Source organism: Asterias amurensis, chromosome 2, assembly GCF_032118995.1.
Source record: "Asterias amurensis chromosome 2, ASM3211899v1".
NCBI classification, from domain to species: domain Eukaryota; kingdom Metazoa; phylum Echinodermata; class Asteroidea; order Forcipulatida; family Asteriidae; genus Asterias; species Asterias amurensis.
Genome location: NC_092649.1, coordinates 2,147,535 through 2,173,064, shown reverse-complemented (window position 1 = coordinate 2,173,064; position 25,530 = coordinate 2,147,535). Strand labels below are relative to the sequence as shown.

The 25,530-nt window shown below is 39.9% G+C and overlaps 2 protein-coding genes across 2 annotated transcripts in view; one reads left to right on the top strand and one right to left on the bottom strand.

Moving 5' to 3' along the window:
• Positions 1-7,033, bottom strand: part of LOC139934111 (arylsulfatase B-like) — a 20,019-nt gene extending 12,986 nt beyond the window's left edge. The window contains exon 1 of the mRNA XM_071928398.1: positions 6,636-7,033. The gene's annotated coding sequence lies outside the window, so the exon portion shown is untranslated. The remainder of the gene's footprint in view (positions 1-6,635) is intronic.
• On the top strand, positions 1,751-25,530 carry LOC139934110 (arylsulfatase B-like). Its single transcript, XM_071928396.1, has 7 exons — positions 1,751-2,660; positions 4,094-4,280; positions 6,104-6,264; positions 20,331-20,538; positions 22,746-22,998; positions 23,289-23,455; positions 24,235-25,530. The coding sequence occupies exons 1-7, from the start codon at positions 2,289-2,291 to the stop codon at positions 24,498-24,500; spliced, it is 1,614 nt and encodes a 537-aa protein (XP_071784497.1). The 5' UTR covers positions 1,751-2,288; the 3' UTR covers positions 24,501-25,530.

The window sequence follows — 25,530 nt, the reverse complement described above, 5'->3', positions numbered from 1 at the left end:
TCACCCAGGTAGTCGTATAGTTTTAACCATAGCACGAGTAAAAACAGGCATTTGATTTATATTATAAATCATAACACCCCCATATCCGTGCTCAGACGTCGAGGTATCACGAAGATGTGCTGTTGCGATTGGATATTGCCATGGGATCGTACTTCGGTTGCCACGGTATGGTGCATCGTTTGCTACGGGTTTATGTGACTCGCTCTAAACTCTAAACTAATCAAAAAGCAATGTGGGTGTTATTGCAATAAGTCTTATTCTCAATGTTTGTTTAACCCTTCTCTCTAAATAAAAAAGAGTGAAAAACACCACTCTTTACATTTCGAGCTGTCTCTCATATGGCTCTTCAAATAGAGTGGTGGTTATTTCACTCTTTTAGAGGGGTTCCCTCCAGGACAGAGTGAAAAATCACTCAAAAAGATGCAAACTTCAATCTAAAAGAGTGGAAGACCACTCGAAAAAGAGTTGTCCTTCATATGGCTCTTGAAAGAATGCGTTTTCACTCTTTTACACTAAGAGAGTTCCTTCTTTTCCTCCCTTTCCACTTTTGGAGGGGGGTGGGGGGGGGTAGGGGATTTTCCGTAGTCTTGTTTGGCGACCCTGTTTTTTGTCTTGGTCATCGGTAGAGGGCGCTGCATGGATTGTTTTGGAGGCCGACCACGTACATAAAGAACCTATGTCTGTGAGGCCGACTCGGACGGACTGGGCAAGTCTACAGAATGATAATTGATCCAGATGTTTGTGTGATACAGATAATATGTCTTCTCCAATAATTCGTGTTTGGTGTTGCGATATCGTTGGGAATGGTACAAAATGAACGTCGCCTATCAAGTAGCGGCTGAGATCCGCTTAATATGCCATACTCTCTAAATGCAAAAAGATCGCAAAAGCATTCTTTGAAGGGTCATATGGGGGGTAACTCTTTTTAGAGTGGTCTTCCACTCTTTTAGATTGAAGTTTGCATCTTTTTGGGGGTGATGTTTCACTCTGTCATGGGGTAAAACCCCTTTAAAAGAGTGAATAACCACCATTCTTTTTAAAGAGCTATTTGAGGGACCACTCGAAATGTAAAGAGTGATGTTTTCACTCTTTTTCAATTAGAGAGTAACAATAACATGCCGTAATCATTGTACATGAAGTAGTATTTTATAGGCACTGAGCACATTTGGTAATTGTCAAAGACCAATATTTTCACTTGGTTTACTTATAGCCCAACATCATGCATAAAATAAATAGGTGAAAATTCTGACTCAAATTGGTAATCGCAGTTGCAAGAAAATAATCAAAGAAAAACATACTTGTTGCACACATTATTGTGTGTTTTTAGCCTTAAAGGAACACGTTGCCTTGGATCGGTCGAGTTGGTATTTGAAAAGCGTTTGTAACCGTTTGTTATAAAATGCATATGATTGGAAAGGTGTTTTAAAAGTAGAATACAATGATCCACACAAATATGCCTCGCAATTGTGTGGTTTTCCTTTTACCTCGTCGACTAACACGGTCGGCCATTTATGGGAGTCAAAACGTTGACACCCATAAATGGCCGACCGTGTTAGTTCGCAAAGCAAAAGGAAAACCACGCAATTTCAAGGCATATTTGTGTGGATCATGGTATTCTACTTCTTTAAACATCTTTTCAACCATGTGCATTTCATAACAAACGGTTACAAACGCTCTTTATAGACAAACTCGTCCGATCCAGGGCAACGTGTTCCTTTAATCTGTTAATATTTTAGTGCGAAATTACTTCTTTCTCGAAAACTACGCTTTATGTCAGAGGGAGTCCTTTCTCACAAAGTTTTTTTTACCACCAAAAGCTCTCCATTGCTCGTTACCAAGAATGTTTATGCTTAAACAACTATAATTAGTCACAGTGCTTTTAAACACTTTGAACTCTTATACCGTTCACGTGGTGATCATGGTTACTATGTGGTTTGATATACCTACTCTATTTTATTATTTAGAGATCAGTGCTCCACGACCGTTATTATATAACAGCCAATCTTTATAAATGAGACAGAAAAGGTCCGCGCGTGCTCTATGGATGAGGTCACTTCTGACACTCAATGACAAGATTCCGGACATACTTCGTAACGAAGGTAGACCTATACGTGACACCGTACTGCTAAAAACTAGGATTTGTCATTCACATTTCAGCGAAAATAACATCGCTGGTTCGATTTTAGGCTTCTGAGAACATTCTACATTTTATAATCTAGAAAAGGGGTTGGGGTTTATTGTGGTTTAGAGAGCTCTTTGGTGAAAGAGAGAGAGAGAGAGAGAGAGAAATGAATCAACGCAAGTTATTGGGCTGGATGACGCTCACTGTTGTGCTATTGGTAGGTTGCTATCTAAAATACAGCAAAGACGGTGGTGGTGGCTATAATGTGATCGTGAAGGAGCGGGAAAACACAGAGGTTATCAGGCAACTTGTAGATGTCCAACAACCCGAGGAGCCAACACCGTCGAAAAAGAGGCAGCCAAACATCGTTTTCATTTTGGCGGATGACTACGGTTATAATGACATTGGTTATCACGGCTCTGAGATTAGAACGCCTGTCATGGACGGACTCGCCGACCAGGGCGTGAAGCTGAGGAATTACTACGTGCAGCCGATATGTACTCCCACGAGGACTCAGCTGATGACGGGACGTTACCAGGTAAAGTAATAGCGAGACATAACTTGACTGATTTAGGACATTTTTTTGTACAATCCCCTGTCCCCATTAGCCATTTTCAATTGAAATTGTCTAGTGCCCTATTCAATATGGTTCTACACGGAAACCTCAAACTGGATTTATGATTTCCTCGGCCTCTAGCAAATTTAGTAAGTATAAGCGAAAGATGTTGAGGAGCAAACAGTGGAAAATGTTGACTGAATTTAAACTACCCAACTGCATTAGCTCTTTGGTCTATAAGACCAAAGATCTCCAAACCATAAGAGATGTTAAATTTGCATCGGGGAATAAAGAATATTCATTTTGGTTTTTACCAATACACCCATACACATAGGATTTGAACTGCCTCTAGCTACTGGGCAACCTCGGTAGTCTAGTTGGTAAGACACTGCTCTAGAATTGCAAGGGTCGTAGGTTCGAATCCCACCGAGTAATATGCCTGTGATATTTTTTTCACAGGACTCGGGAAAGTACTGAGTATACAGTACTAACACACATCGGTGTTATTAATCTCCAAACTACATAATAGTAATGCCCTTTAAGGCCCCCCCCCCCAAAAAAAAAAAAAAAAAAAAAAATACCAGTTGATCGTCCCCGCCCGCATCCTTTTCTGGGGCCGCATCCTTTTTTTTTTTTTTTTTTTTTACTATTTACTATATTTCGAAAAAAGAAAAAAAGACTGGCCTATGAGCTTTTCCCGAATCTAACTTGATGCTCTCGAACACTTGTAACCGTCTGTTTCATTAAACAATATTAGTGAATGCCTACCACCAAATCTTTTTAGTGTTATATCCGACCCTGTTAGTGTTAGTGTTAACACAGGTCCTCATGCACAGGTCCTCAGGTATAAATAAGTTTGCGGCTGATTCAAATTGAAGAATTGGTGGCCTGTTTGATTTTTAAATACTTAGCGGCCATCTTGAAAAAAAAAAAATAGTAAATAGTAAATAGTAAGGCCCTCATCCTCCTCTTTTTTGAAAAATCGGGACGATCAACTGGTATTTTCGTTATTTGGCCTAAAGCAGTGGACACTATTGGTAATATTGTCAAAGACCAGGCTTCTCACTTTGTGTATCTCAACATGTGCATAAAATAACAAACCTGTGAAATTTTGAGCTCGTGGTCGTCGAAGTTGCGCGATAACTGTGAAAGAACTCAAATTCATGGAAAATTACTTCTTCCTCTCGAAACCTACGTCACTTCAGCCCCATTAAGCCCGGTTCATACTTCCTGCGAATGCGAATGTGATACGAATGCGCGAAAGGAGGATTGTGACGTCAAATTCACGTCATATTCTCTTCGTATTCGCATTCGCTGGAAGTATGAACCGGGCTTTATTCGTTACCAAGTAAGGTTTTTGCTAATAATTATCTTGAGTAACTATGTAACTTTGCTCCAACCTCTCTTCTTGACAGATCCACACCGGTATGCAGCACTCGATCATCTGGCCTCTCATGCCGAGCTGTCTACCTCTAGATGAGGTCACCGTGGCTCAGAAACTCAAAGAAGCCGGCTACTCCACTCACTTGGTCGGCAAGTGGCATCTTGGACTTTACAAGAGGGCTTGCTGGCCGACACGCCGAGGATTCGATACTTTCTTCGGTAGGGTCAAGATAGACTGTTCGACTAACAAACAGCAACATCAAAACACACCTCGTAAATCAAGCTAAATGCTCGGCATTAACACTTATTTTACAAACTTTTTTCTTTCTTTCCATTTTCCCTGTTGTTTCCTCATGGATCCCATTTCCTGTCCTTGCCCAATATTCTCAATCCTCAATGTAGTATTCGCATCTTGTTGTATCCAAACCTGCTGAAAGTCATGTTTCTTCTTCCAGGACCAATGCTAAATTAGCCTGTAGGCTATACAGGTTTAGGTCTGCAAAACATGTTAATTGTATTTTTTGTTCCTGAAGCTAAACTTTTGTTTGCTAGTGTTGTTATTGTAGGCCCTTCTTTGTGAAATGGACGAATAAGTAATAATAATAAGTATAATCAAATCTCATCACATCCAAACAAAGCTATTCGTTGCCTATCTCCTGTGTATAGTCTGATGTTCTACACAAATACGCCCCTGTTAGTCCTCTTTGCTCTGCTGGACAATCCCTACTGACTCAAACTACCCTTTTCACTAAATCCTATGGTCAAAGAGCCTTCCAACTTGGTTATAGATCAACTTATCTCTTCAAATTCGTCAAGCTGACTCTCTTCAATTTCAAGGGACTTTTAAAGACCCATATAACAAAAGAACTTCGAGAAGAAGAATATTAATGTTACCGAGGTATAATACAACAATTGTTGCACGCTGTGATTGGGGTCCATGGTTCTGTACACCCTCGGGTGTACGCCATGGACCCCGTCACAGCGTGCAACAATAATTGTATAGCGTACGCTTTTCCAGCCTTTGCATCGGTCAATTTGCGTGACATTGTTGGTTAATTGATTGGATCATAAAGGTTAGCATAATTATATTTCCTTCCTACATTGTTTGCTTTTAAACGAGGTTCGATATGATTTTCGCATGATGAGAGGGGATTGGTGAAATGTTTGCAAGATGGGTATGCAAACGGGTAGGCTTTGAAGGCAGATATGGTTCTTCTGATTGATTTAATAACAATGATAACAAATTCTTATATAGCGCGTTTCACAATAAACCGTATCATTCACAATATCAACATCTACCCTCGCAGGTACCCATTTATACCCCTGGGTGAAGAGAAGCAATTATAGTAAAGTATCTTGCGCAAGGACACAAGTGTCACGACTGGGGTTCGAACCCATACTCCGGTGACTTGGCATCAAAACTTGAACTCGATGCTCTTAACCACTCGGCCGTGACACTTAGCGTATTATGTGTATGCTGTGTCCTCGCATAAGGGATAAGAGATGGTTTAATAAATGAATTACAAGTGGCCCAGTGACCAGGGGTAATAATGGTGGAAGCACTTTGAGATGTGAACATCGCTACATAAAAACTGGTTATCATTATTATTATTTTTGTTATTTATGGACACTATTGGTAATTGTCAAAGATAAGCCTTCTCATTTGGTGTATCTCAACATAAAAATATGCATAAAATAACAAACCTGTGAAAAATTTGAGCTGGATTGGTAGTCGGAGTTGCGAGATAACTATGAAAGAAAAAAACACCGTTGTCACACGACGCTTGATATCGAGACCTCAAAATAAATTTTGAATCTGAGGTCTCGAAATCAAATTCGTTGAAAATTACTTGTTTCTAAAAGACGACGTCACTTCAGAGGGAGCCGTTTCGCACACTGTTTTATACTATCAACCTCTCCCCATTTCTTTTATATCAAGTGAGGTTTTATGCTAATAATTATTTTGAGTAATTACCAATAGTGTCCACTGCCTTTAAACCAAGAGGTAAATTATTGAGACTGTTGTTTAAACTTCGTTGCAGGAATCCTTCTTGGAAGTGGGGGTCACCTGAGTCACAAACGGGGTGAGGATCTTGACTTTCGCGAGCAAGAGGAACTAGCAAGGAACTACACGGGCATTTACTCAACACATCTCTACGCAGAACGTGCTCAAAGGATAATTCGGCAACATGATCCGAATAAGGTCAGAACTTTATTGTGTTTAGTGTTTGAGTTGAATTGAATTGAATTGAATTGAATGGTCCATTCGTCAAGTATATAAAGATACATGAAATTTAAAATCCTTTTGTACAGCAACACATCAAACACTAAAATGTAAACAAATTGCACAAGTTAAACCACAATACTACAGAAAACAATAACCTTAATAAATAAAACGAGACATATTACCTTAAATCTGTCATCCACAGTTCGATTGGATTGGAGGTGTTCTGTGTTTACTGACTTAGAAAATAATCCGAGCTAGAAAAAAAGTACGTTTTTCATTTCCCCCTTGCATTATACAGGTTCTATAGTTTAAAACATAAGGGCCTTAACAACAGATTGTTAGCTTACCTTAAAACAAAAACGCAAAATGCTCCCTCTGGTTACGAAGTTGTTGTTGTAGTTATTTTTCACGATGAAAGTTTACTGGTAGTTGTTGAGATTTTCTAGCTGTTTGTGATTGAAAAGTGATTATGTTGACTATTCAGCACATAATCAGTAGTTTGACAACGCCATGTGACCTCATTGGTTTAGGTGTGGCTAATGCAGCAGTGTATTCAGTAGCTCGACCCCGGTAGCCTGGTCCATCAGTGTAGTTTTCTACCCTCTGTTTGGTGTTTCTTTTGTGATTATCTCCAATGTGCAATTTTTGATCAACAATACACCCTCAGAAATCACGCTTAAAATATTCTTTTCACGCTATTTTCACCCCTGAGGGGCGACTGCGTTGGCATGTCAGCTACACCACCAGTCAAGCGACACAAAACTGCTGCTTGTTTAACAAAAATGAGCACAAAAGCTGATTGGCCATGAGGAAAATGTTCAGAAGCTCTGATTGGACGTCCGTGTTTCCAAGTTTGCGGTAACTTGGTCCCGGTAGCAATGAACACTTGCCGCATAAAAAACTATAATACTTTTCAAATTGTTGTGTTACCCGTATATAGCAGAACGTAGATGTACATAGAACAGTGGTAAACGTTGATCCGTTTCGTTGTGTGCATGATGACCAAAAAAAGTTCACTATAATAACTAGACATTAGGTGTTTGTGAACAAACACAAAGCTGTTCCGTATTCTTTTGCTTAGATTATGTGGTAAAATGACCAAGGAGCCTATAACTGAAAAAAAATTTGAAATGTTGAATAGTGTCTTGAGTTATGATGCCACTTCCGGTTGACCCGAAAGTAGAGGTCGACATGGGGTCACGGTAACCTAAGGCTAATCTCCAATGCCCAAGGGGTCTAAAACTGAAAAAAGTTTGAAAATCGGTTCAATGGCACTTGAGATATGGTCCCACTTCCAGTTGACACGGAAGAAGAGGTCAAAATGAGGTCACGGTTTTTCCCAACAAATTTTAAGACCTAAGGAGTCTATAACTGAAGATTTTTTTTTAAATCGGTTGTGTAACTCTTGAGATATGGTCCCACTTCCGGTTAACCCGGAAGTAGAGGTCAACTTGAGGTCACAGTTTTTCAAAATTAATGTCCATGCCCAAAGGAGTCTTCACTACAGACAGTGTAAAAATTGGTCCTGCACTTCTTGTGATATGGTGCTGCAAGGATTTTCACTGTCAATAGAGGGCGGTATATAAGATGAGTGGTCCCTAGTTGAATAATGTAAAAACTTGCATTTGACTCAGGATTGTTTGATTTGGTTGGTTTCTTGAGTTCATGCCAGTATCTTTAGAGTCCATTGCCATGTGACAAACTACTTAATGATACAATCCTTGTATTTGGTTGGTGGTTTGATGTTTGATCTAGTTCGAGTGGATTTTACTGAACTCGTAACCACCAAACTCTGCACCTACGATCACCATTTTCTGCTAAATGTGCATGCGCGGAATAAAATGTGCGAGCTTGGAAGCACACAAACAAAAGAAATCCCTGCTAAGCAGTGTATTTTGCTTGACGTAAACGCAGAATTCATTGCTTCTTCTAAGCACTGAATCTTTGCTTCCAGAGCAGAGCACTACATTGGGCCCATTCGCACAAGATTTTTCAGAAAGTTTATCGCGATTCAGAACCGCAATGCATTTTGGGAAGGAATATGGGGCGGTATCTACCAGTTTCTACGACTCGCGCTCGCAACGCCTATACCTTTGTGTGGGTTCAACAGCGCCCTCTCTTGAAATTTTGCGATTTGCGATAAAACCTTAATAAGCAAGTTCCCATCATGATAGGCCTGGGTGACTAGTGAAATTTACTAACTGGACTAATCGCACCTCAAACCCAACTACGACACTTGTCGAGATAAATTACGGATTCTCAAGACTTGTGCGGCAAAGTGTTGCAAGCGCACGTTATATTATATGTTGCGAATAGTAAGAAGCAACACAACTAAGTGTTTCACCAGACAGGTAGTCGGGTCAACGTTTGAGCACGATTATAACAGAGTAGAGAAAAGTAGTAGTCGCGACTCAAATAATAATTTGTAGTCGTGACTCAAACAATAATTTGTAGTCGCGACTTTAACACTAAAGCACACTAGTTGCCCCGGCCTAGAGTTTGGTGGTTACGTAAGTAAACCATGGGTATTATCCTGCGAATGCAAATCAAATTTTTAAGTCACTGTTGTTTTCGCAGCGAAAGTTTTGCAGGAGTTGAGCACAATTAGTCAATGTAGCGTTTTTTTATTGGGAACTGTGACGCTCAAGAACGCATTCCTTGCTAAGCTGTTAAATACGCTTAGCGTTAGCACAATTCCATGATTACGTAAGCGCTGCGATTCTTTCCCTTAAAAGCCATTGGCCCAAGACCAAACTACACTAAAGCTTTTTAAACACAAAAAGCAGCTAAACACAGCAAATACAAGTACAAGTTGTGATTCAAGGTATTCTGCTCATCTGCAAATTTTTTAAAGCAAAATAATTTGCCTATTGATTATAATAAGTAGCTCTATAACATTTAGCCACTATTCTGCTCAGTTTCTGCTTTTTTATGAAGCAAAATGTTTTGCCTATTTATTATAAGCAGCTCTATACAAGTGACCCACTCAACCACAAGAGAAACGTCAGAATAATAAAATCGCTGCTTTTGTATTCCTGCCAAAGAGTTTTTGTATGTCATGGTATAATTTCCGAAAAGAAAGCGAAATACTTTAGTTAGTTTAGGGTTATGGTCCCCGATTTCACCCGTAAAAGATTCCAAATCCCAGGCGTTCTATTTTTGTCGTCCACGCTCGTCGCCTGAAACGAACCCGGTCAACTCGGTCCCAAACTAACTCGGTCCCAGTCATACGTTGACAGTTTTTTCAATCTTTTCTCAAAAACGAACCCGGTCAACTCGGTCCCAAACCAACTCGGTCCCAGTCATACGTTGACAGTTTTTTTTCACTAATTTCTCAAAAACTACAACACCACAGCAAGTAATATTTGAAGGGAAGCTTTCAACTATCATTATCTTCAAAATGTTTAAGTTAAGTGTAATTCTGTGGACACCATGGTACGTCGTCGTCGTCAAAAACGTACTCCTATTTATATACGCACGTTCGTTAAACGAAAACCCTATGCCTCTGTGTACGTCCAGAACTCGGTTAGGAAACGAAGAAACAGACACTGCGCTGTGGTCCAGAACGTATGTAGAAAAACAAGAAAAAAGAGACTTGAGTAGACTCCTCTCAAGAAGTCACAACTCATGATAGGTACATACTGAATTGCATTTACCATGGAGAATGGTTAACAATAACATGGAAGTGACTGCATCCAGTTATGTTCAAACGCGTAGACTCATCTCAAGAAGTCACAACTCATGATAGGTACATACTGTACGGCATTTACCAAAGAGAATATTTCGCAATAACATGAAAGTGACTGCATCAAGTTTACAAATTAAAAATTCAAATGAAGACCACGTGGTTAATTAATGAAGAATTTTTACACTTTTGTATTAGAATAAAGCTTAGGTTCTAAGCTTCAATTTGATATATGATTTAACTATTTTATCCTAATACTTTAGGAGTAGGGGCCTAAACAAAAACGCTGTACAAACGCTATGGGGTTTGAGGCGGAAACAAAGAATAATAATAACTAGACATCTAGTGTTTGTGAACAAACACACAGCTGTTCCGTTTTTAATTTTCAATGTTCAAGGGGTCTTTAATTGAAAAGAAACTGATGATCGGTTGCATGGTTCTTGAGATATGGTCCCACTTCCGTTTGACCCGGAAGTAGAGGTCGACATGGGGTCATGGTAACCTAAAGCGAATCTCGAATGCCCAAGGAGTCTCTTACTGAAACAAGTTTGAAAATCGGCCGTTTACTTCTTGAGATATGGTCCCACTTCGGGTTGACCCGGAAATAGAGGTCAACTTGAGGTCACGGTTTTTCAAAATTAATCCCCAATCCCCAAGGAGTCTATATCTACAAGCAGTCTGTTAAACGGCCGTGTAATTCTTGAGATATGGTGCTACAAAGAGTTCCCAATTAAATATGCAAATATGGGTCACGTGGTTAATTAATTCAAATTAAAAAAAAAAATTGGTCGGTGGTTTGATGTTTGATCTAGTACAAGTTGTTTTTCACATATCTCTTAACCACTAATTTCTGCGCTTATGATCACCATTTTTCGCTCACTGTGTTTTTAAACATCATATCATGTCATGCATGCACACAGGTTATGTTGGGCTTACAATTGAGAAAAAGAAAAGGCAACACTATCGATATAGAGATAAGAATCAAACTTAAATATTACAAAAAGAAATATATTTTTAGTTTTGGGGGATAAAAAAAATTGATATCGGACGGAGATTCGAACTCGCAACTCTTTGATGTGTAGTCGCGACTGATGACCACTAGGCTAGAAGGGCACGATGCAAAAATGGTGGGTTTTTACATGTGTGCATCAACAGAGGGGATTATGATTCGGCGAATAATTCTCGTTTCATGATTTTGCGACAATTGTCACTAAATATGAACTGTTAAGTATTAATATAACTATTAAGTATGGTTGAAATGTAGTATTAGATGCCTTTAGGGTTTTTTGACGACGACGTCGATGTCGTTAAAAACCCCTATCTGATTACGCACGTTCGTTTTAACGAAAACCCATGCACAGAGTAATTGGTCCAGAACGCGGTTAGAAAAACAAGGACAAATTTAACGCACGTTCTAACGAAAATCCCAAACCTCCGTACGTTGTGCGTGTACAGAGTAATGTGTCCAGAACGCGGGTAGGAAACAAAATAGTATAGACTCCTCTCGAGAAGTCAACAACTCATAGAGGTACATACTGTGTTGTATTACCAAAGAGAATATTTCACAATAACATGAAAGTGACTGCATCAAGTTTACAAATTAAAAATTCAAATGAAGACCACGTGGTTAATTAATGAAGAATTGTTACACTTTTTTGTGAGAGTAAAGCTTAGGTTCTAAGCTTTAATTTGATATATGATTTAACTATTTTATCCTAATACTTTAGGAGTAGTGGCCTAAACAAAAACGCCGTACAAACGCTATGGGGTTTTAGGCGGAAACAAAGAATAATAATAATAATAATAATAACTAGACATTAGGTGTTTGTGAACAAACACAAAGCTGTTCCGTGTTCTTTTGCCTGGATTATGTGCTAAAATGACCAAGGAGTCCATAACTGAAAAAAAGTTTGAAAATGTTGAATACTGTCTTGAGTTATGGTGCCACTTCCGGTTGACCCGGAAGTAGAGGTCAACTTTATATCACGGTTTTTCAAAGTTTATTTTTAATGCCTAAGGGTTCTAAAACTAAAAAAGGTTTGAAAATCGGTTGTATAGTACTTCAGATATGGTCCCACTTCCGGTTGACCCGGAAGTAGAGGTCAACTTGAGGTCACGGTTTTTCCAAATTAATCTCCAATCCCCAAGGAGTCTTTAGGTACAAACAGGGTAAGAATCGGCCCTGTACTTCTTGAGATATTGTGCTACAAAAATTTTCCAATTAGATATGCAAATGAGGGTCACGTGGTTAACTAATTAAGATTTAAAAAAAAAAAAATAAGTAAAGCTTATGTTCTAAGCTTCAATTTGGTATAATAAACGCACTCTTTCGTATTATGGTTTGGGAGATAACCTAAACAAAAAACGTTTACAAACTAATGCTTTGGTTTTCTTATATTAAATTATTTTACTGGTCAATAGAGGGCGGTTTGTAAGATGAGTGGTCTTACTATCAACATCTCCTTTTTACTAGTCAAATGTTCAGTTTAAAAACAGATTAAAAATCGGCCCGGTACTTCTTGAGATATGGTGTTACAAAGATTTCCCAATTAAATATGCAAATGAGGGTCACGTGGTTAGTTAATCAAGAACTTAAAAACAAAATTACATGAGGAATTAAGCTTAGGTCCTAGTCTTTAATTTGATATATGATATAACTCTTTTCAAGTTATGGTTTAGGAGAATAGGCTGAAACAAAAAGCGTTTACAAAATATTGCTATTGTTGTCTTCCATTAAATATTTTTTACTGTCACTAGAGGGCGGTATGTAATATGAGTGGTCTGTTTACTAGAGGAGATGTTATTACTAGTCAAATGTTCAGTTGAAATGTTTATCTCAAAAAGTTCAATTAAAAAGTTTAATAAATGTAAATAAAAATAATATTTGACTCAGGATTGTTTGATTTGTTGGTTTCTTGAGTTTAATGCAGTAATTTAAGAGTCCAATGTCATGTCACAAAAAATTACATTTAGGATAAAATCCTTGTATTTGGTCAGTGGTTTGATGTTTGATTTAGCACGAGTGGATTTCGCTTAACTCTTAACGGCCACCAAACTCTGCGCTTACGATCACCATTTTCTGCTTACTGTGCAAGCACGGAATACAAAGTGCGAGCTTGGAAGCACACAAACAAAATAAATCCCTGCTTAGTAGTCTATTTCGCTTGACGTAAGCGCAGAAAACACTGCTTCTGCTTAGCACTGAATAATATTTGTTTCCAGAGCAGAGCATATTGGGCCCATTCGCACAGGATTTTTCAGGATGCAAGTTCCCATCATGATAGGCCTAGGTGACTAGTGAAATTTACTACTCGACTAGTCGCACCTCAAACCCAACTACGACACTTGTCGAGATAAATTACGGATTCTCAAGATTTGTGCCGCAATGTGCTGCAAGCGCAACATTAATTATGTTGCGATTAGTAGTAAGCAACATAACTGTTTCACCAAACAGGTAGTCGGGACTAGTTTTGTAGTCAACGTGTGGGCATGATTATAATGGAGTAGAGAAAAACAGTAGTCGCGACTCAAATAATAGAGAGGTTTCGCAAGTGTACAGATAAACATACAGATACCGATACATCGACACTTTGTGTGTTCAAGTGGCGCGTATCCGCGACTATCGTATTTTGCATATACGCTCGTACATGATACGGGAGCTTATATTTCCAAAAATATTTCCCACGGAATAGCTTTCACATCGTGCTTGATATAGATAGAATTTGTTTAGTCATTTGCAAGCAAAAAGATCAGAAAATGTAGTGTATAAAACATGGGGTCTCTAATCGGTCATACGTATGTCAGAAAAACACTCATGATGAATGGGAGCGCACTCAAGTGAAACATACCTATAGTTTGCGAAACAAAATTCAACACATGGCTGATGTGAACGGTTATGGTTATCATATCCGTATCTGTTTCTGTATCCGCACGCTTGCGAAACCTCTCTAATAATTTGAAGTCGCGACTTTTAAGCACACTAGTCGCCCCGGCCTACTTTTGCACAACTAATTATAAAGCACGGTTGTCCTGTGAATGCAAATCAAAATTTTTAAGTCACTGTTTTGTAGTGACAGTTTCACAGGAATTGAGCACAATAATATTAGTCAACTGTAGCAATTTTGTTGTTGCGAATTGTGACGCTCAAGAACACATTCCCTGCTAAGCTGTTAATTACGCTTAGCGTAAGCACAATTCCCTGATTCACAAGGGCTGCGTTTGTTCCTTTAAAAAGTCATTGGCACAGGACCAGACCAAACAACATATAGCTTTTAAAACACAAAAAGCAGCTAAACAGAGCAAATACCATTCCTCATTTTGTACAAGTCGTGAATCCAGGTATTCTGCTCAATTTCTGCATTTTTATAAAGCAAAATGTTTTGCCTATTTATTATAAGCAGCTCTATACAAATGACCCACTCATCAACCACAATAGAAAAGTCAGCATAATAAAATCGCTGCTTTTGTATTCCTGCCAAAGAGTTTTTGTATGTCATGTTATAATTTCCGAAAAGAAAGCAAAATACTTGAATTAGTTTAGGCAAATGGTCCCCGGCGCAAACAAGGTGACTTCACCCGTAAATGAGTCCAAATCCCAGGCGTTCTATTTTCGTCGTCCACGCTCGTCGCCTTTAACGAACCCGGTCAACTCGGTCCCAAACCAACTCGGTCCCAGTCATACGTTGACAGTTTTTTCACTCATTTCTCAAAAAACGACCCCGGTCAACTCGGTCCCAAACCAACTCGGTCCCAAACCAACTCGGTCCCAGTCATACGTTGACAGTTTTTTTTCACTAATTTCTCAAAAACTACAACACCACAGCAAGTAATATTTTAAAGGAAGCTTTCAACTGTCATCATCTTCAAACTGTTTAAGTTAAGTGTAATTCTGTGGACACCATGGTATGTCGTCGTCGTCAAAAACGTACCCCTATTTATATACGCACGTTCGTTAAACAAAAACCCTATGCCTTCGTGTACGTCCAGAACTCGGTTAGGAAACGAAGAAACAGACACTGCGCTGTGTTCCAGAACGTAAGTAGAAAAACAAGAAAAAGAGACTTGAGTAGACTCCTCTCAAGAAGTCACAACTCATGATAGGTACATACTGAATTGCATTTACCATAGAGAATGTTGAACAATAACATGGAAGTGACTGCATCCAGTTATACTCAAACGCGTAGACTCATCTCAAGAAGTCACAACTCATGAAAGGTACATACTGTATGGCATTTACCAAAGAGATTATTGAACAATAACATTGAAGCGACTGCATCCAATTATATTTAAATGAAGATTACGTGGCTAATTAATTAAGATTTTAATTTTTTTTACATTTAGAGTAAAGCTTATGTTCTAAGCTTCAATTTGGTATAATAAACTCGCTATTTCGTATTATGGTTTGGGAATTTAGGCTTTAACAAAATGCCCTGGTTAAACCTATGGGCTTTTGACGGAAACAAAGAATAATAATAATATTAATAATAAAAACAAATAAAAATCTTAACAAAAACAATAGCTGTTCCGACCACTACGTCGGAACAGCTAATAATAAAAATAATAAAAATCTCGACGAAAACAATAGCTGTTCCGACTGGATCGGAACAGCTAATAATAATAAAAATAATAAAAATCTCGACGAAAACAATAGCTGTTCCGACTGGATCGGAACAGCTAATAAAAACATAAGGCCAAATTACACAGGAGATGCAGAACAACATTTAAAAGACAGTACGTATACAATGTATAGGGCTGGACGCAATGTATATATACATATGTAGTTATCTAATAAAATCGTAGCATATTTAGCTTGCCAGCCAGCAGATCCCCATAATTACGCTGTGTCAACTAGTGGCTGCGACTCCCCGAAAATCCTTCCTGCATTTCCACCCCAACAGACCAAGCAGTATGACCAAACACTAGCAACCACAGTGTGGTAAAAAGTAGCTAAAATATTACGATTGACATGAAACGAATTTAATTTCCTAAGTTGACGGATCCTACCAGAGTTCTTATGCACAATCAGTGGGTAAAGAGGATGTGTGTTGTCAGACTGAATGCAGTGGAATTTACTCATAATTCTTAAAGGCAGTGGACACTATTGGTAATTACTTAAAATAATTATTAGCATAAAACCTTTCTTGGTGACGAGTAATGGGGAGAGGTTGATGGTATAAAACATTGTGAGAAACGGCTCCCCTCTGAAGGGCCATAGTTTTCAAGAAAGAAGTAATTTTCCACGAATTTGATTTCAAGACCTTAGATTTAGAAATCAACCATCTAAACGCACACAACTTTGTGTGACATGGGTGTTTTTTTCTTTCATTATTATCTCGCAAGTTCGATGACCGCTTGAGCTCAAATTTTCACAGGTTTGTTATTTTATGCATATGTTAAGATACACCAACTGTGAAGGCTAGTCTTTGACAATTACCAACAGTGTCCACTGCCTTTAACTAATTCCTGAAGACCGTCATTATCTGAACCAATAATGCTACTAGCTTGTTTATCTATCTATCTACCTTCCTGTAAGTACATCTCTCCAGAGGAGTATAGTCGTACTGTGGTGCAAAAGTGCTTGGTCACGGGAACAAATATAAAATATTTAAAAAATGTGCTACAGACTGAGGTCAAGGTGCAAGTAAAAAGATGTCTGTGTGGTAGACTATTGGAGGGTGAGTGGGTTCAGGCGACTCCGGAAGACCTCCAGAGACTGAGCTGAAACCACGGTGGCTACGGTAGGGTGGTGTTCCAGATACAGATGACACTTGGGAAGAAACTATGCTGGTATGAGAGTATTCTACAATGCTTTTGTGTGAATTGTAGATGGTGGCCAGTAGTCTGGTTTGATGAAGATGGGTGTAAGTAGGGTGGTACGGCTGGGATGGCAACAAGACCGTGCACAATCTTATCACCCCCATTCTGAAACAACTACACTGGCTCCCTATCTCTCAACGAATCATCTTCAAGCTGATGCTCATTGTCCACAAAGCTCTCAATGGCAAGGCTCCCCACTATATTTCTGAACTGCTTCAAGTTTACACTCCATCAAGGAATCTTCGATCAAGTTCCATGCTTCTCCTCATTGAACCCAAGTCTCGACACTCATGGGGTGACAGGTCTTTTTCTGTAGCCGCGCCACGCATCTGGAACTCTCTACCACTTAATCTTCGATCTTGTCTTTGTACCGCAAAATTCAAGTCTCTTCTCAAAACTTATCTTATGTCACAGGTTTTCAATGACTAATTTTGTTCTGTCTGTTTTTCTTTGTGTTGTGTTTTTGTTTTGTTTTGTTTTGGTTTACTGCGCCTTGAACACCCAGCAGGGTGGATATGTGCGCATTACAAGTCTTATTATTATTATTATGATGACTTTGCTTTTGGCCCGGCGTTCGTAAAGAGATTGCCATTGGAGGTTATTCAGCATATGTGTGACACTGTTCTTTTGGTCGTAGTCAGCCATCACAAATCTTGCGGCACGCCGCTGAACCATTTCTATCTATAGAGGAGATCAGAACCTGGGTGTGTGGGTCCCATACCGTTGACGAGTACTCGAGAGTGGGACGTACATATGTCTTGTAGGCCAGTTCCTTGATCTTCGGAGGGCATTTTCTGAGGTTGCGACGAAGAAAGCCAAGGGTGCTGTTGCTCTTGTCGCAGATGTTTTGAACATGTGGTTTCCAGCTGAGGTTATGTTGATGGTGACTCCCAGGTACTTTGCCTCATCAACGGTTCCAAGTGCAGACCCATGGACTGAGTAAGGGGTAGCTCCCAGAATGTTGCTACGTTTCTTGGAGATTCCGAGAACTTCACATTTGGCTGCGTTGAAAGGCATTAACCACTTCTTGTCCCACTCCTGGAGGTTGGCAAGATCTTTTTGTAGTATTGTAATGTCATCTTGGGATTGGATTGGTCTAAACAGGAGGGCGTCGGCAGCATAGAGGCATATATTAGAACTAACACACTCAGGCAGGTCGTTGATGAATACTAAAGAACAACAGGGGACCAAGGACGGAACCTTGAGAAACCCCTGGTGTGACGCTGGCAAGGTTGCTCTTTTTCCCCTCTAAGATGACTTATTGGCTACGTCCTGATAAGAAATCACGAATCCAAGAGAGTAGCAGGCCATAGTGATGAAGTTTAAGTAGTAGACGCTCATGTGGAACTCGATCAATTGCCTTCGAGAAGTCTAATAGGATATGCATCGTTTTGCTGCTTGTCTCGGAGTCCTCTAGCTAGGTCATCTACTGTAATCAGCAGCTGTGAATCGCAGGAACGCTTCTTTCTAAAACCAAATTGACAGGCTGTTAACAAGTTGTGGGCATCAAGATGTTGAGTTGTCTGGCTGTGGATGATATGTTCAACCGTTTTGCAGATGATTGAAGTGAGAGATATTGGGCGGTAGTTTTCAGGTCTGTGTTTGTCACCCTTCTTGAAGATTGGTGTCACATCAGCTGTTTTCCATGCGTGTGGAATCTTACCTTGATGGAGAGTGGCATTGAATAGTAAGCAGAAGATTGATGCAAGTTCTTCAGCCGTTTCTTTAAAGGCAGTGGACACTATTGGTAATTACTCAAAATTAAAAACTTGGTAACGAGTAATAGGGAGAGGTTGGTAGTACAAAGACCTTAGATTTAGAACTTGAGGTCTCGAAATCAAGCATCAGAAAGCACACATCTTCAAGTGACAAAGGTGTTTTTTCTTTCATTATGATCTCGCAGCTTCGACGACCAATTGAGCTGAAATTTTCACAGGTTTGTTATTTTATGCAGATGTTGAGAAACACCAAGTAAGACGACTGGTCTTTGACAATTACCAATAGTGTCCACCGTCTTTAAGAAGATAGGCTGGCAGGTTATCAGGACCACAGGCTGTGTAAGGTTTGATCTTTGCGAGGAGTTTCTTTACACCTTCGCAGTCGATGGAGAAGGATGGAATTGTTGGGTGCGGGCTTGTTCGGTGGCATCCTCATCAGTAAAGACTGAAACAAACTGGTCGTTCAACATGTTGGATTTTATCGTACTGTCACTTTGTAGGATGCCACCTTTTATCAGCGGGGCAACTCCAGGGTTCTCACAACGAGTACTCTTGATGAAGGACCAGAATGTTTTAGGGTTGCTAACTTTTCCTTGACACAGCATGTCATTGATGTGGGTGTGGTAAGCTGATCTTGATATAGGGCTTTGATGTGGCGATTGATCCATGGTTGACTTTACCGTGTAGAAGACAGCTTGGAGGGGACCATCTTATCCAAGATGTTGTGAAGGAAGATTGTGATCTGGCCTCACAGGTCGTAGACTTCGGTTTCAACAGAATTGGAAAGAACAAACTGATTGCCAAATATATTAATTTCAGACTTTATGCTGCGCATGTCAGCCTTCTTCCATAAAAGGATTTTACGGCGGACCGGCTTTTGTCTCCTGGCATGGATGTCAGACAAAGTAAGAACCATTTCGTGATCGCTCACTCCTGGTGTGGGTGACATTTACTGACAAGAGCTGGCCTGTTGGTAAGGAGAAGGGCCAGTGTGTTCTCCTCTCTGGCTGGAAAGTCAACAAATTGGGTTAGGCCGAGGTCATTGAAGGTAGAAAGGAAGCAATTGTTGAGTGCAAGACTGTATTGATGGTTAACAATATAGATGACGAGTTCCAATCAATGTCAGGAAGGTTGAAGTCCCCGCTGAGACATGCTTGGTAATGCGATCTAGCTTTTGCCTATTAAACTGAAAGGGAATTAAACCAAGCGATGCACAAAATCACTTGTTTTAACAACTCCTTTTCAGTGTTTAGTGTTTGTTCGTCATGTTGTGATATTTCTCGTTTATTCACGTCAGATTATTGTTAACACATACAAAGAGCTCTGGAGAGGGGGTTGTTCAGGAAAGTTTATTGAGTGTGGTTTACCCTACTGTTATTGGGTAGACAAAACACGTCTAATGACTTTGAACATTGTGTGACGTTAGTGTGAGTGGTCAATAGGTCAACTTTTAATAAGGAGATTTTTTTCTTCCAATGGGGGACTTTCGGGACGTTTGGTGGCAACAGACGTACCAGGTAAAGTCCAAGGATCTCGGCAATGAATGCATGCTCAGAACTACGTAAAACAATTACTTTTTTTTTATATATATATATTTTTTATATTGTTTTAATTTCTACGGTTCATGTATATTTTGTGCTATTTTTTAATAACTGTATTTTAATGTGCAAATCGAGAAAGTGATTCTCATGCTGGGCATGACGAAGAAAGAATTGAATTGAATTGAATTGAGTTATAAGTCTGCTGCCACCTAGCGTTCCAAAGTCTTCCATTATTAGAGAATGTTTAACTTCTGACAATGGCCACCCTCTTCTTCCCCACAGCCGTTTTTTCTATTCCTCTCATTCCAAGCCGTTCACGAGCCGCTTGAAGTTCCGGAGTCTTACATCAAGCCATACTGGAGAATTAAGAATATGGACCGTAGGAAGTATGCTGGGATGACCACGTGCATGGACGAAGCAATTGGAAATGTCACAAGAACTCTCGAAGAAAAGGGCATCCGAGACAACACCGTTATTATCTTCTCAACGGGTAATATTAGTATTTTTGGTTTTTACCCAAACACCGATGTGTCTTAGCACTGTATACTCCACTTTCACGAGTCCTGTGAACAAAATAGTGTAGTTGGTAAGACAGTGCTGTAGAATTGCAAGGTTCGTTGGTTCGAATCCCACCCGAGTAACATGCCTGTGATGTTTGTTTTTCACAGGACTCGGGAAAGTACTGAGTATACAGTGCTAACACACATCGGTGTATGGGTAAAAAACCAAAACTAATATTCTTAACCCCCCGACGCAAATTTAAAGGCAGTGGACACTATTAGTAATTGTCAAAAATTAGTCTTCACAGTTGGTGTATCTCAACATATTTATAAAATAACTAACCTGTGAACATTTGAGCTCAATCTGTCATCGAAGTTGCAAAATAACAATGATAGAAAAACAAACGTTGTCACACGAAGTTGTGTGCGTTTAGATGGTTGATTTCGAGACCTCAAGTTCTAAATCTGAGGTCTCGAAATCAAATTTTGTGGAAAATTACTTCTTTCTCGGAAACTAAGTCACTTCAGAGGGAGCGGTTTCTTACAATTTTTATACTACCAACCTCTCCCCATTACTCGTCCCCAAGTAAGGTTTTATGCTGATAATTATTTTGAATTTCTTACCAATAGTGTCCACTGCCTTTAACATCTAATTATTAGTAATAAATTATATACAGGGTGTCTCAAAAAAAGGTAATCCTACTTTAAAGGGTTTTTATGGCCAGACTATTATGTTTACCAGCAGAAAGCATGGCATCATCTTAAAGCTGAAACCTTGTGCTTTCCAATGATACATTTGGTTACATTCAAGGGTCATGCATCAGCGAGCACCATTGTCTTGAAGTTGTGGTGCATAAATGCAGTTGGTTCACTTTTGAACCCATGTCATTTTGGCCTTCAGACAGAGTGCATGTAAACCTCGGGTTGTCACAAATGGTTCAGCTAATAACAGCAGAGTGGTCAAGAAAAGGTATGAACCAGAAGTTTGCTGGGATCTCTCTCACACCGCTCAAGAAGCCACTCACAGAAAGTATGTCTTCTTGCAAGATCAGGAAGCAGAAGTTCATGACGGATGTGAAGATGTGGAACAGATGGAAGTGAAGGTCCAGATGAGTGATCCGATTAAAAGTGGTGTGGCTCAGTCCAACACCATTCCGTCTTGCACTTGTCTCCCGTGGGTGGTCAATCAGTTGCTGTCGTAGGATAGCGATGTTTTCCTGTGATCTCGCTGTCCTTGGCCTTCCTGAACTTCCTTTGTTGCGATTGAGGCTGGTTCCTGATGTGCTTCATACTTTCTCACATTGGCCCAGATTGTTTCTTTGCTGGTGGTTATCGATCTAGGAATGCTTCTCCAAATGCATCCTGTGTAGCCTGCAAAAGGTTCTTGTTTCATACCATTTCTTGACCACAAATATTCTCTGTTCTGCCGTTAGCTGAACCATTGTGACAACCTGAGGTTTACACACTGTCTGAAGGCCAGAATGACAAGGGTTTAAAAGTGAACCAACTGCATTTTTGCACCACATTTTCAAGACAATGGTGCTCGCTGATGCATGACCCTAGAATGTAACCAAATGTATCATTGGAAAGCACAAGGTTTCAGCTTTAAGATGATGCCATACTTTCTGCTGGTAAACATAATAGTCTGGCCATAAAAACCCTTTAAAGTAGGATTACCTTTTTTTTGAGACACCCTGTATATTGTGTGCATTGTGAATGTTTCGGGTTTCCCGCGCTTACATCTTGCGTGCAGTAAAAGGAGTCCACGTGCACGTCAGATTAGCCCTTTGTCAAGGCCTGCATAGCTTGGACAGCTTTCTAGACAGATGAGAGCCGATCCCAAACGACTGGAAGGGAAGACCAAGCGCGTGAGTCGAGCTTTTTAGTTAGCCATTCACGTGCGTGATCTCCCCTTGGGATCGCGGCTCTAGGAACTTCGAAAATACCTCTTGACAAATTGCTTTTCTATAAAGCAAAAATTGAGTGGGGCACCAGTCACAACAATGCAAACTTTATGTATTTTTGGCTGGTAACCTGTTTCTATTAAAACATGTGACATTTCTTGTGTTTTTCATAACTAAAGCATTCCCACAATGTTGCTACTGCAATCCCAGCCCAACAGACAGACAGACAGACAACACTTCATAATTGGGTTTCACTTTTTTTTTTTTTTTTTTTTTTTTTTACATGTTCCTAGATAATGGTGGTAAAGTGGGCAAAGGTGCCAACAATTGGCCACTCCGAGGCGAGAAGGCGACCCTGTGGGAAGGCGGAATTCACGGTATAGGCTTCGTCAACAGCCCGCTGCTCCATCCTTCGGTCTTACGCACAAGTAACTATGAGATGATGCACGTTAGTGATTGGTTTCCCACTATGGTAGAGGGTCTGGCTGGAGGGAGTCTCAACGGGACCCGACCGCTTGACGGGTTTAACATGTGGAATACTATAAGGTATGTCACTATCTCGAGCAAAAGTAACATGCATTAGTGCTGGTTAAAATTTGAACTTCGAAACTTGGTATTTATTGACGTGTTTTGGCCATGAAATTCTGGTGAAAAAGTTTTAAATCCTAAAGTAATGCAAATTGAGCATTTCCCCACACAGGAAAAAGTTGCTTAAGCACTCTAGTCTATCATCCCGCGCCTTCAAATTTCACTATAAAACAGAAAACTAAATATTCCAATGAAAAATGTATTCTCATGATTTTCTAATCTTGTGAAAATAATTTGTTTTATTAAAGCAAAGGTCAGAAGTCACCACGCACCGAGATTCTGCATAACATCGATCGAATTTTGTCCGTCCCGGTTAACAGAACTTCCCTAATGGAACCCCACAACTACACCTTCAATTCGAATATGAGAGCGGCTATACGGGTGGGTGACTGGAAGCTAATCACCGGACTGCCCGGTAGGTGAAGCATTGATCCCGATGGTTGGCTTGGTTCTGGGTTGCCATTGCACTAATTGCGCAAAAAACGTTGCCATTAAGGAGGTTTAGCTGCACGTTACGATACGCGAGTAAAAGCGCGAACGTGAACGTCAGAAAATGTTTCTAGGTGACGTCACAACTTTGGGCGCATTTCATGCTCACTTATGACGTCTGCACGTACCTGACGTGAAAAGCGGTAACTACACGTATGCTTAAAATGTGAGATTTTTACAAAAAACTTTTTTCACGTTGACGCCCACGTTTTTGCTCACGTAACGTGCAGCTAAACCTCCCCAATCATTGCGCACGTTTGCTAACAACTTTTAAGTGGAACGAGATGTGTGCTGATGTGGCAGGGAATTCCGACCGGGTGGAGATTCTGTCCCCCATATCATAGAGGAAGGAATGCCCATATTATGGAAAATTAACAAGGGCTGGAGAAGTGATTCAAAATGGGGCGCTATCAGAAGAAGTTTGTACACAGTTTGGCATATGGGGATACATCCATGAGGGAAAGAATCGATCCAGCCACACCGCAAACTTTTGGCGAACGTAAGCAACCACTAGGCAAACGGATTCCTGAGGTGCAAAGCAGACGATGTTATTTTGTTGAGCCAGGGGCTGATGAGGTCAAGTTACCGCTTGATTACTTTATATTCTCGCTCGGCCCTTTTCGCTCATGGGAAATTACAATTAATTAATATCAGCAACATGTTGTATACTTTGACTGCTAAATCAATGTTACCTCATTCACACAGGCCCCGGCGATTGGCCTTCGACTCCCGACTCAGGAATTCCTAAGAAATCGTCCATTCACAGAAATGGACAAAAGATCTGGCTTTTTAACATCAGAGATGACCCCAACGAGTACATGGACAAGTCTTTGGAGCGTGTAGACATCGTTGAGCGGCTGATGGAAAGACTACAACACCACTACACAAATTCCGTTCCCGTGTTCTTTCCACCAAATGATCCGAGAGGAGACCCGAAGAGATTCGGTCATGTTTGGACCAACTGGGAATAAGTGACCGAATTCCAACGAGTATATTCTGCTCTATTAATATATTATACGAATAATAGCAGATTATAACAAATTAATGTATAATGAATATAATCATCACATGAGAGGAGACCTGAATAGTATCGGTCATCTTTTGACCAACTGGGAATAAGAGTCCGAATTTCAACGAGTACATTTAGCTATATTACACGAATGCAGCAGAATAATGAATAACGCAGAACACGAGGGGAGACCAGGGCCCAATTTCATAGAGTTGCTTAAGCACAAAATTTTGCTTAAGCAAAAAAATCCTTGCTTAGTAAAATCAGATTACCGGCCAAGACTCCACTCAATTGTTATGCCAAGTAAACAAAAACTAAATACCAGTCACAAGCAATATATTTGGCATGAAATTTGGGCCAGTAACATGTGTAAAATAAGCGAGCTATTTTCGTGCTTAAGCAGCTCTATGAAATTGGCCCAATTTCATAGAGCTGCTTAACGGCCGATTTTGTGCTTACTGTGCAATTTCTATTTCATAGCGCCGCTAACCGTAAGCACACTAAAAGGCATGCTAACTTTCCGGTGCTTACCGCACGAAAATAAATGACGTCACAATGCAAATCCACGGTAAACACGCAACATGGCCGTCCATTAGCCGCCCAATTTTTCTGCTAACCTGTGAAAAACTAAGGCTTAAGCAAACTTGCTTACCGTTAAGCAGCGCTATGAAATTGGGCCCTGGAGAGTATCGGTCATGTTTGGACCAACAGAGAATAGAGAGGATAGTGAAAGAAATAAAAAAACAACAAATAAAATTGGCCTCATCCTCCTCTTTTTCAAAAACCTGGACGATCAATTGTTGTTTTTATACTTGGTCTAATATAATAGTAAGGGTTTGCTGCAGGTAACACGCAATGATTACGGGGTGTTACCACGAACCTTAACTTTGTCGTATTTTCTCATTATACATTGACAATCAATAAATTGGAGCATGAAGAAACAAAAGTTAAAGAGAATAAGAAGAAGAAGCCTGAAGAAGGAAGTCCCGGTC

What these genes read in the sequence shown, in the direction of transcription:
- LOC139934110 (XM_071928396.1), top strand. Translation starts at nt 2,289, where the DNA reads ATGAATCAACGCAAGTTATTGGGCTGGATGACGCTCACTGTTGTGCTA. An exon ending in AGGATTCGATACTTTCTTCG is followed by an intron (nt 4,281 to 6,103) that starts GTAGGGTCAAGA and finishes ACTTCGTTGCAG; the next exon opens with GAATCCTTCTTGGAAGTGGG. An exon ending in CGTTATTATCTTCTCAACGG is followed by an intron (nt 20,539 to 22,745) that starts GTAATATTAGTA and finishes ACATGTTCCTAG; the next exon opens with ATAATGGTGGTAAAGTGGGC.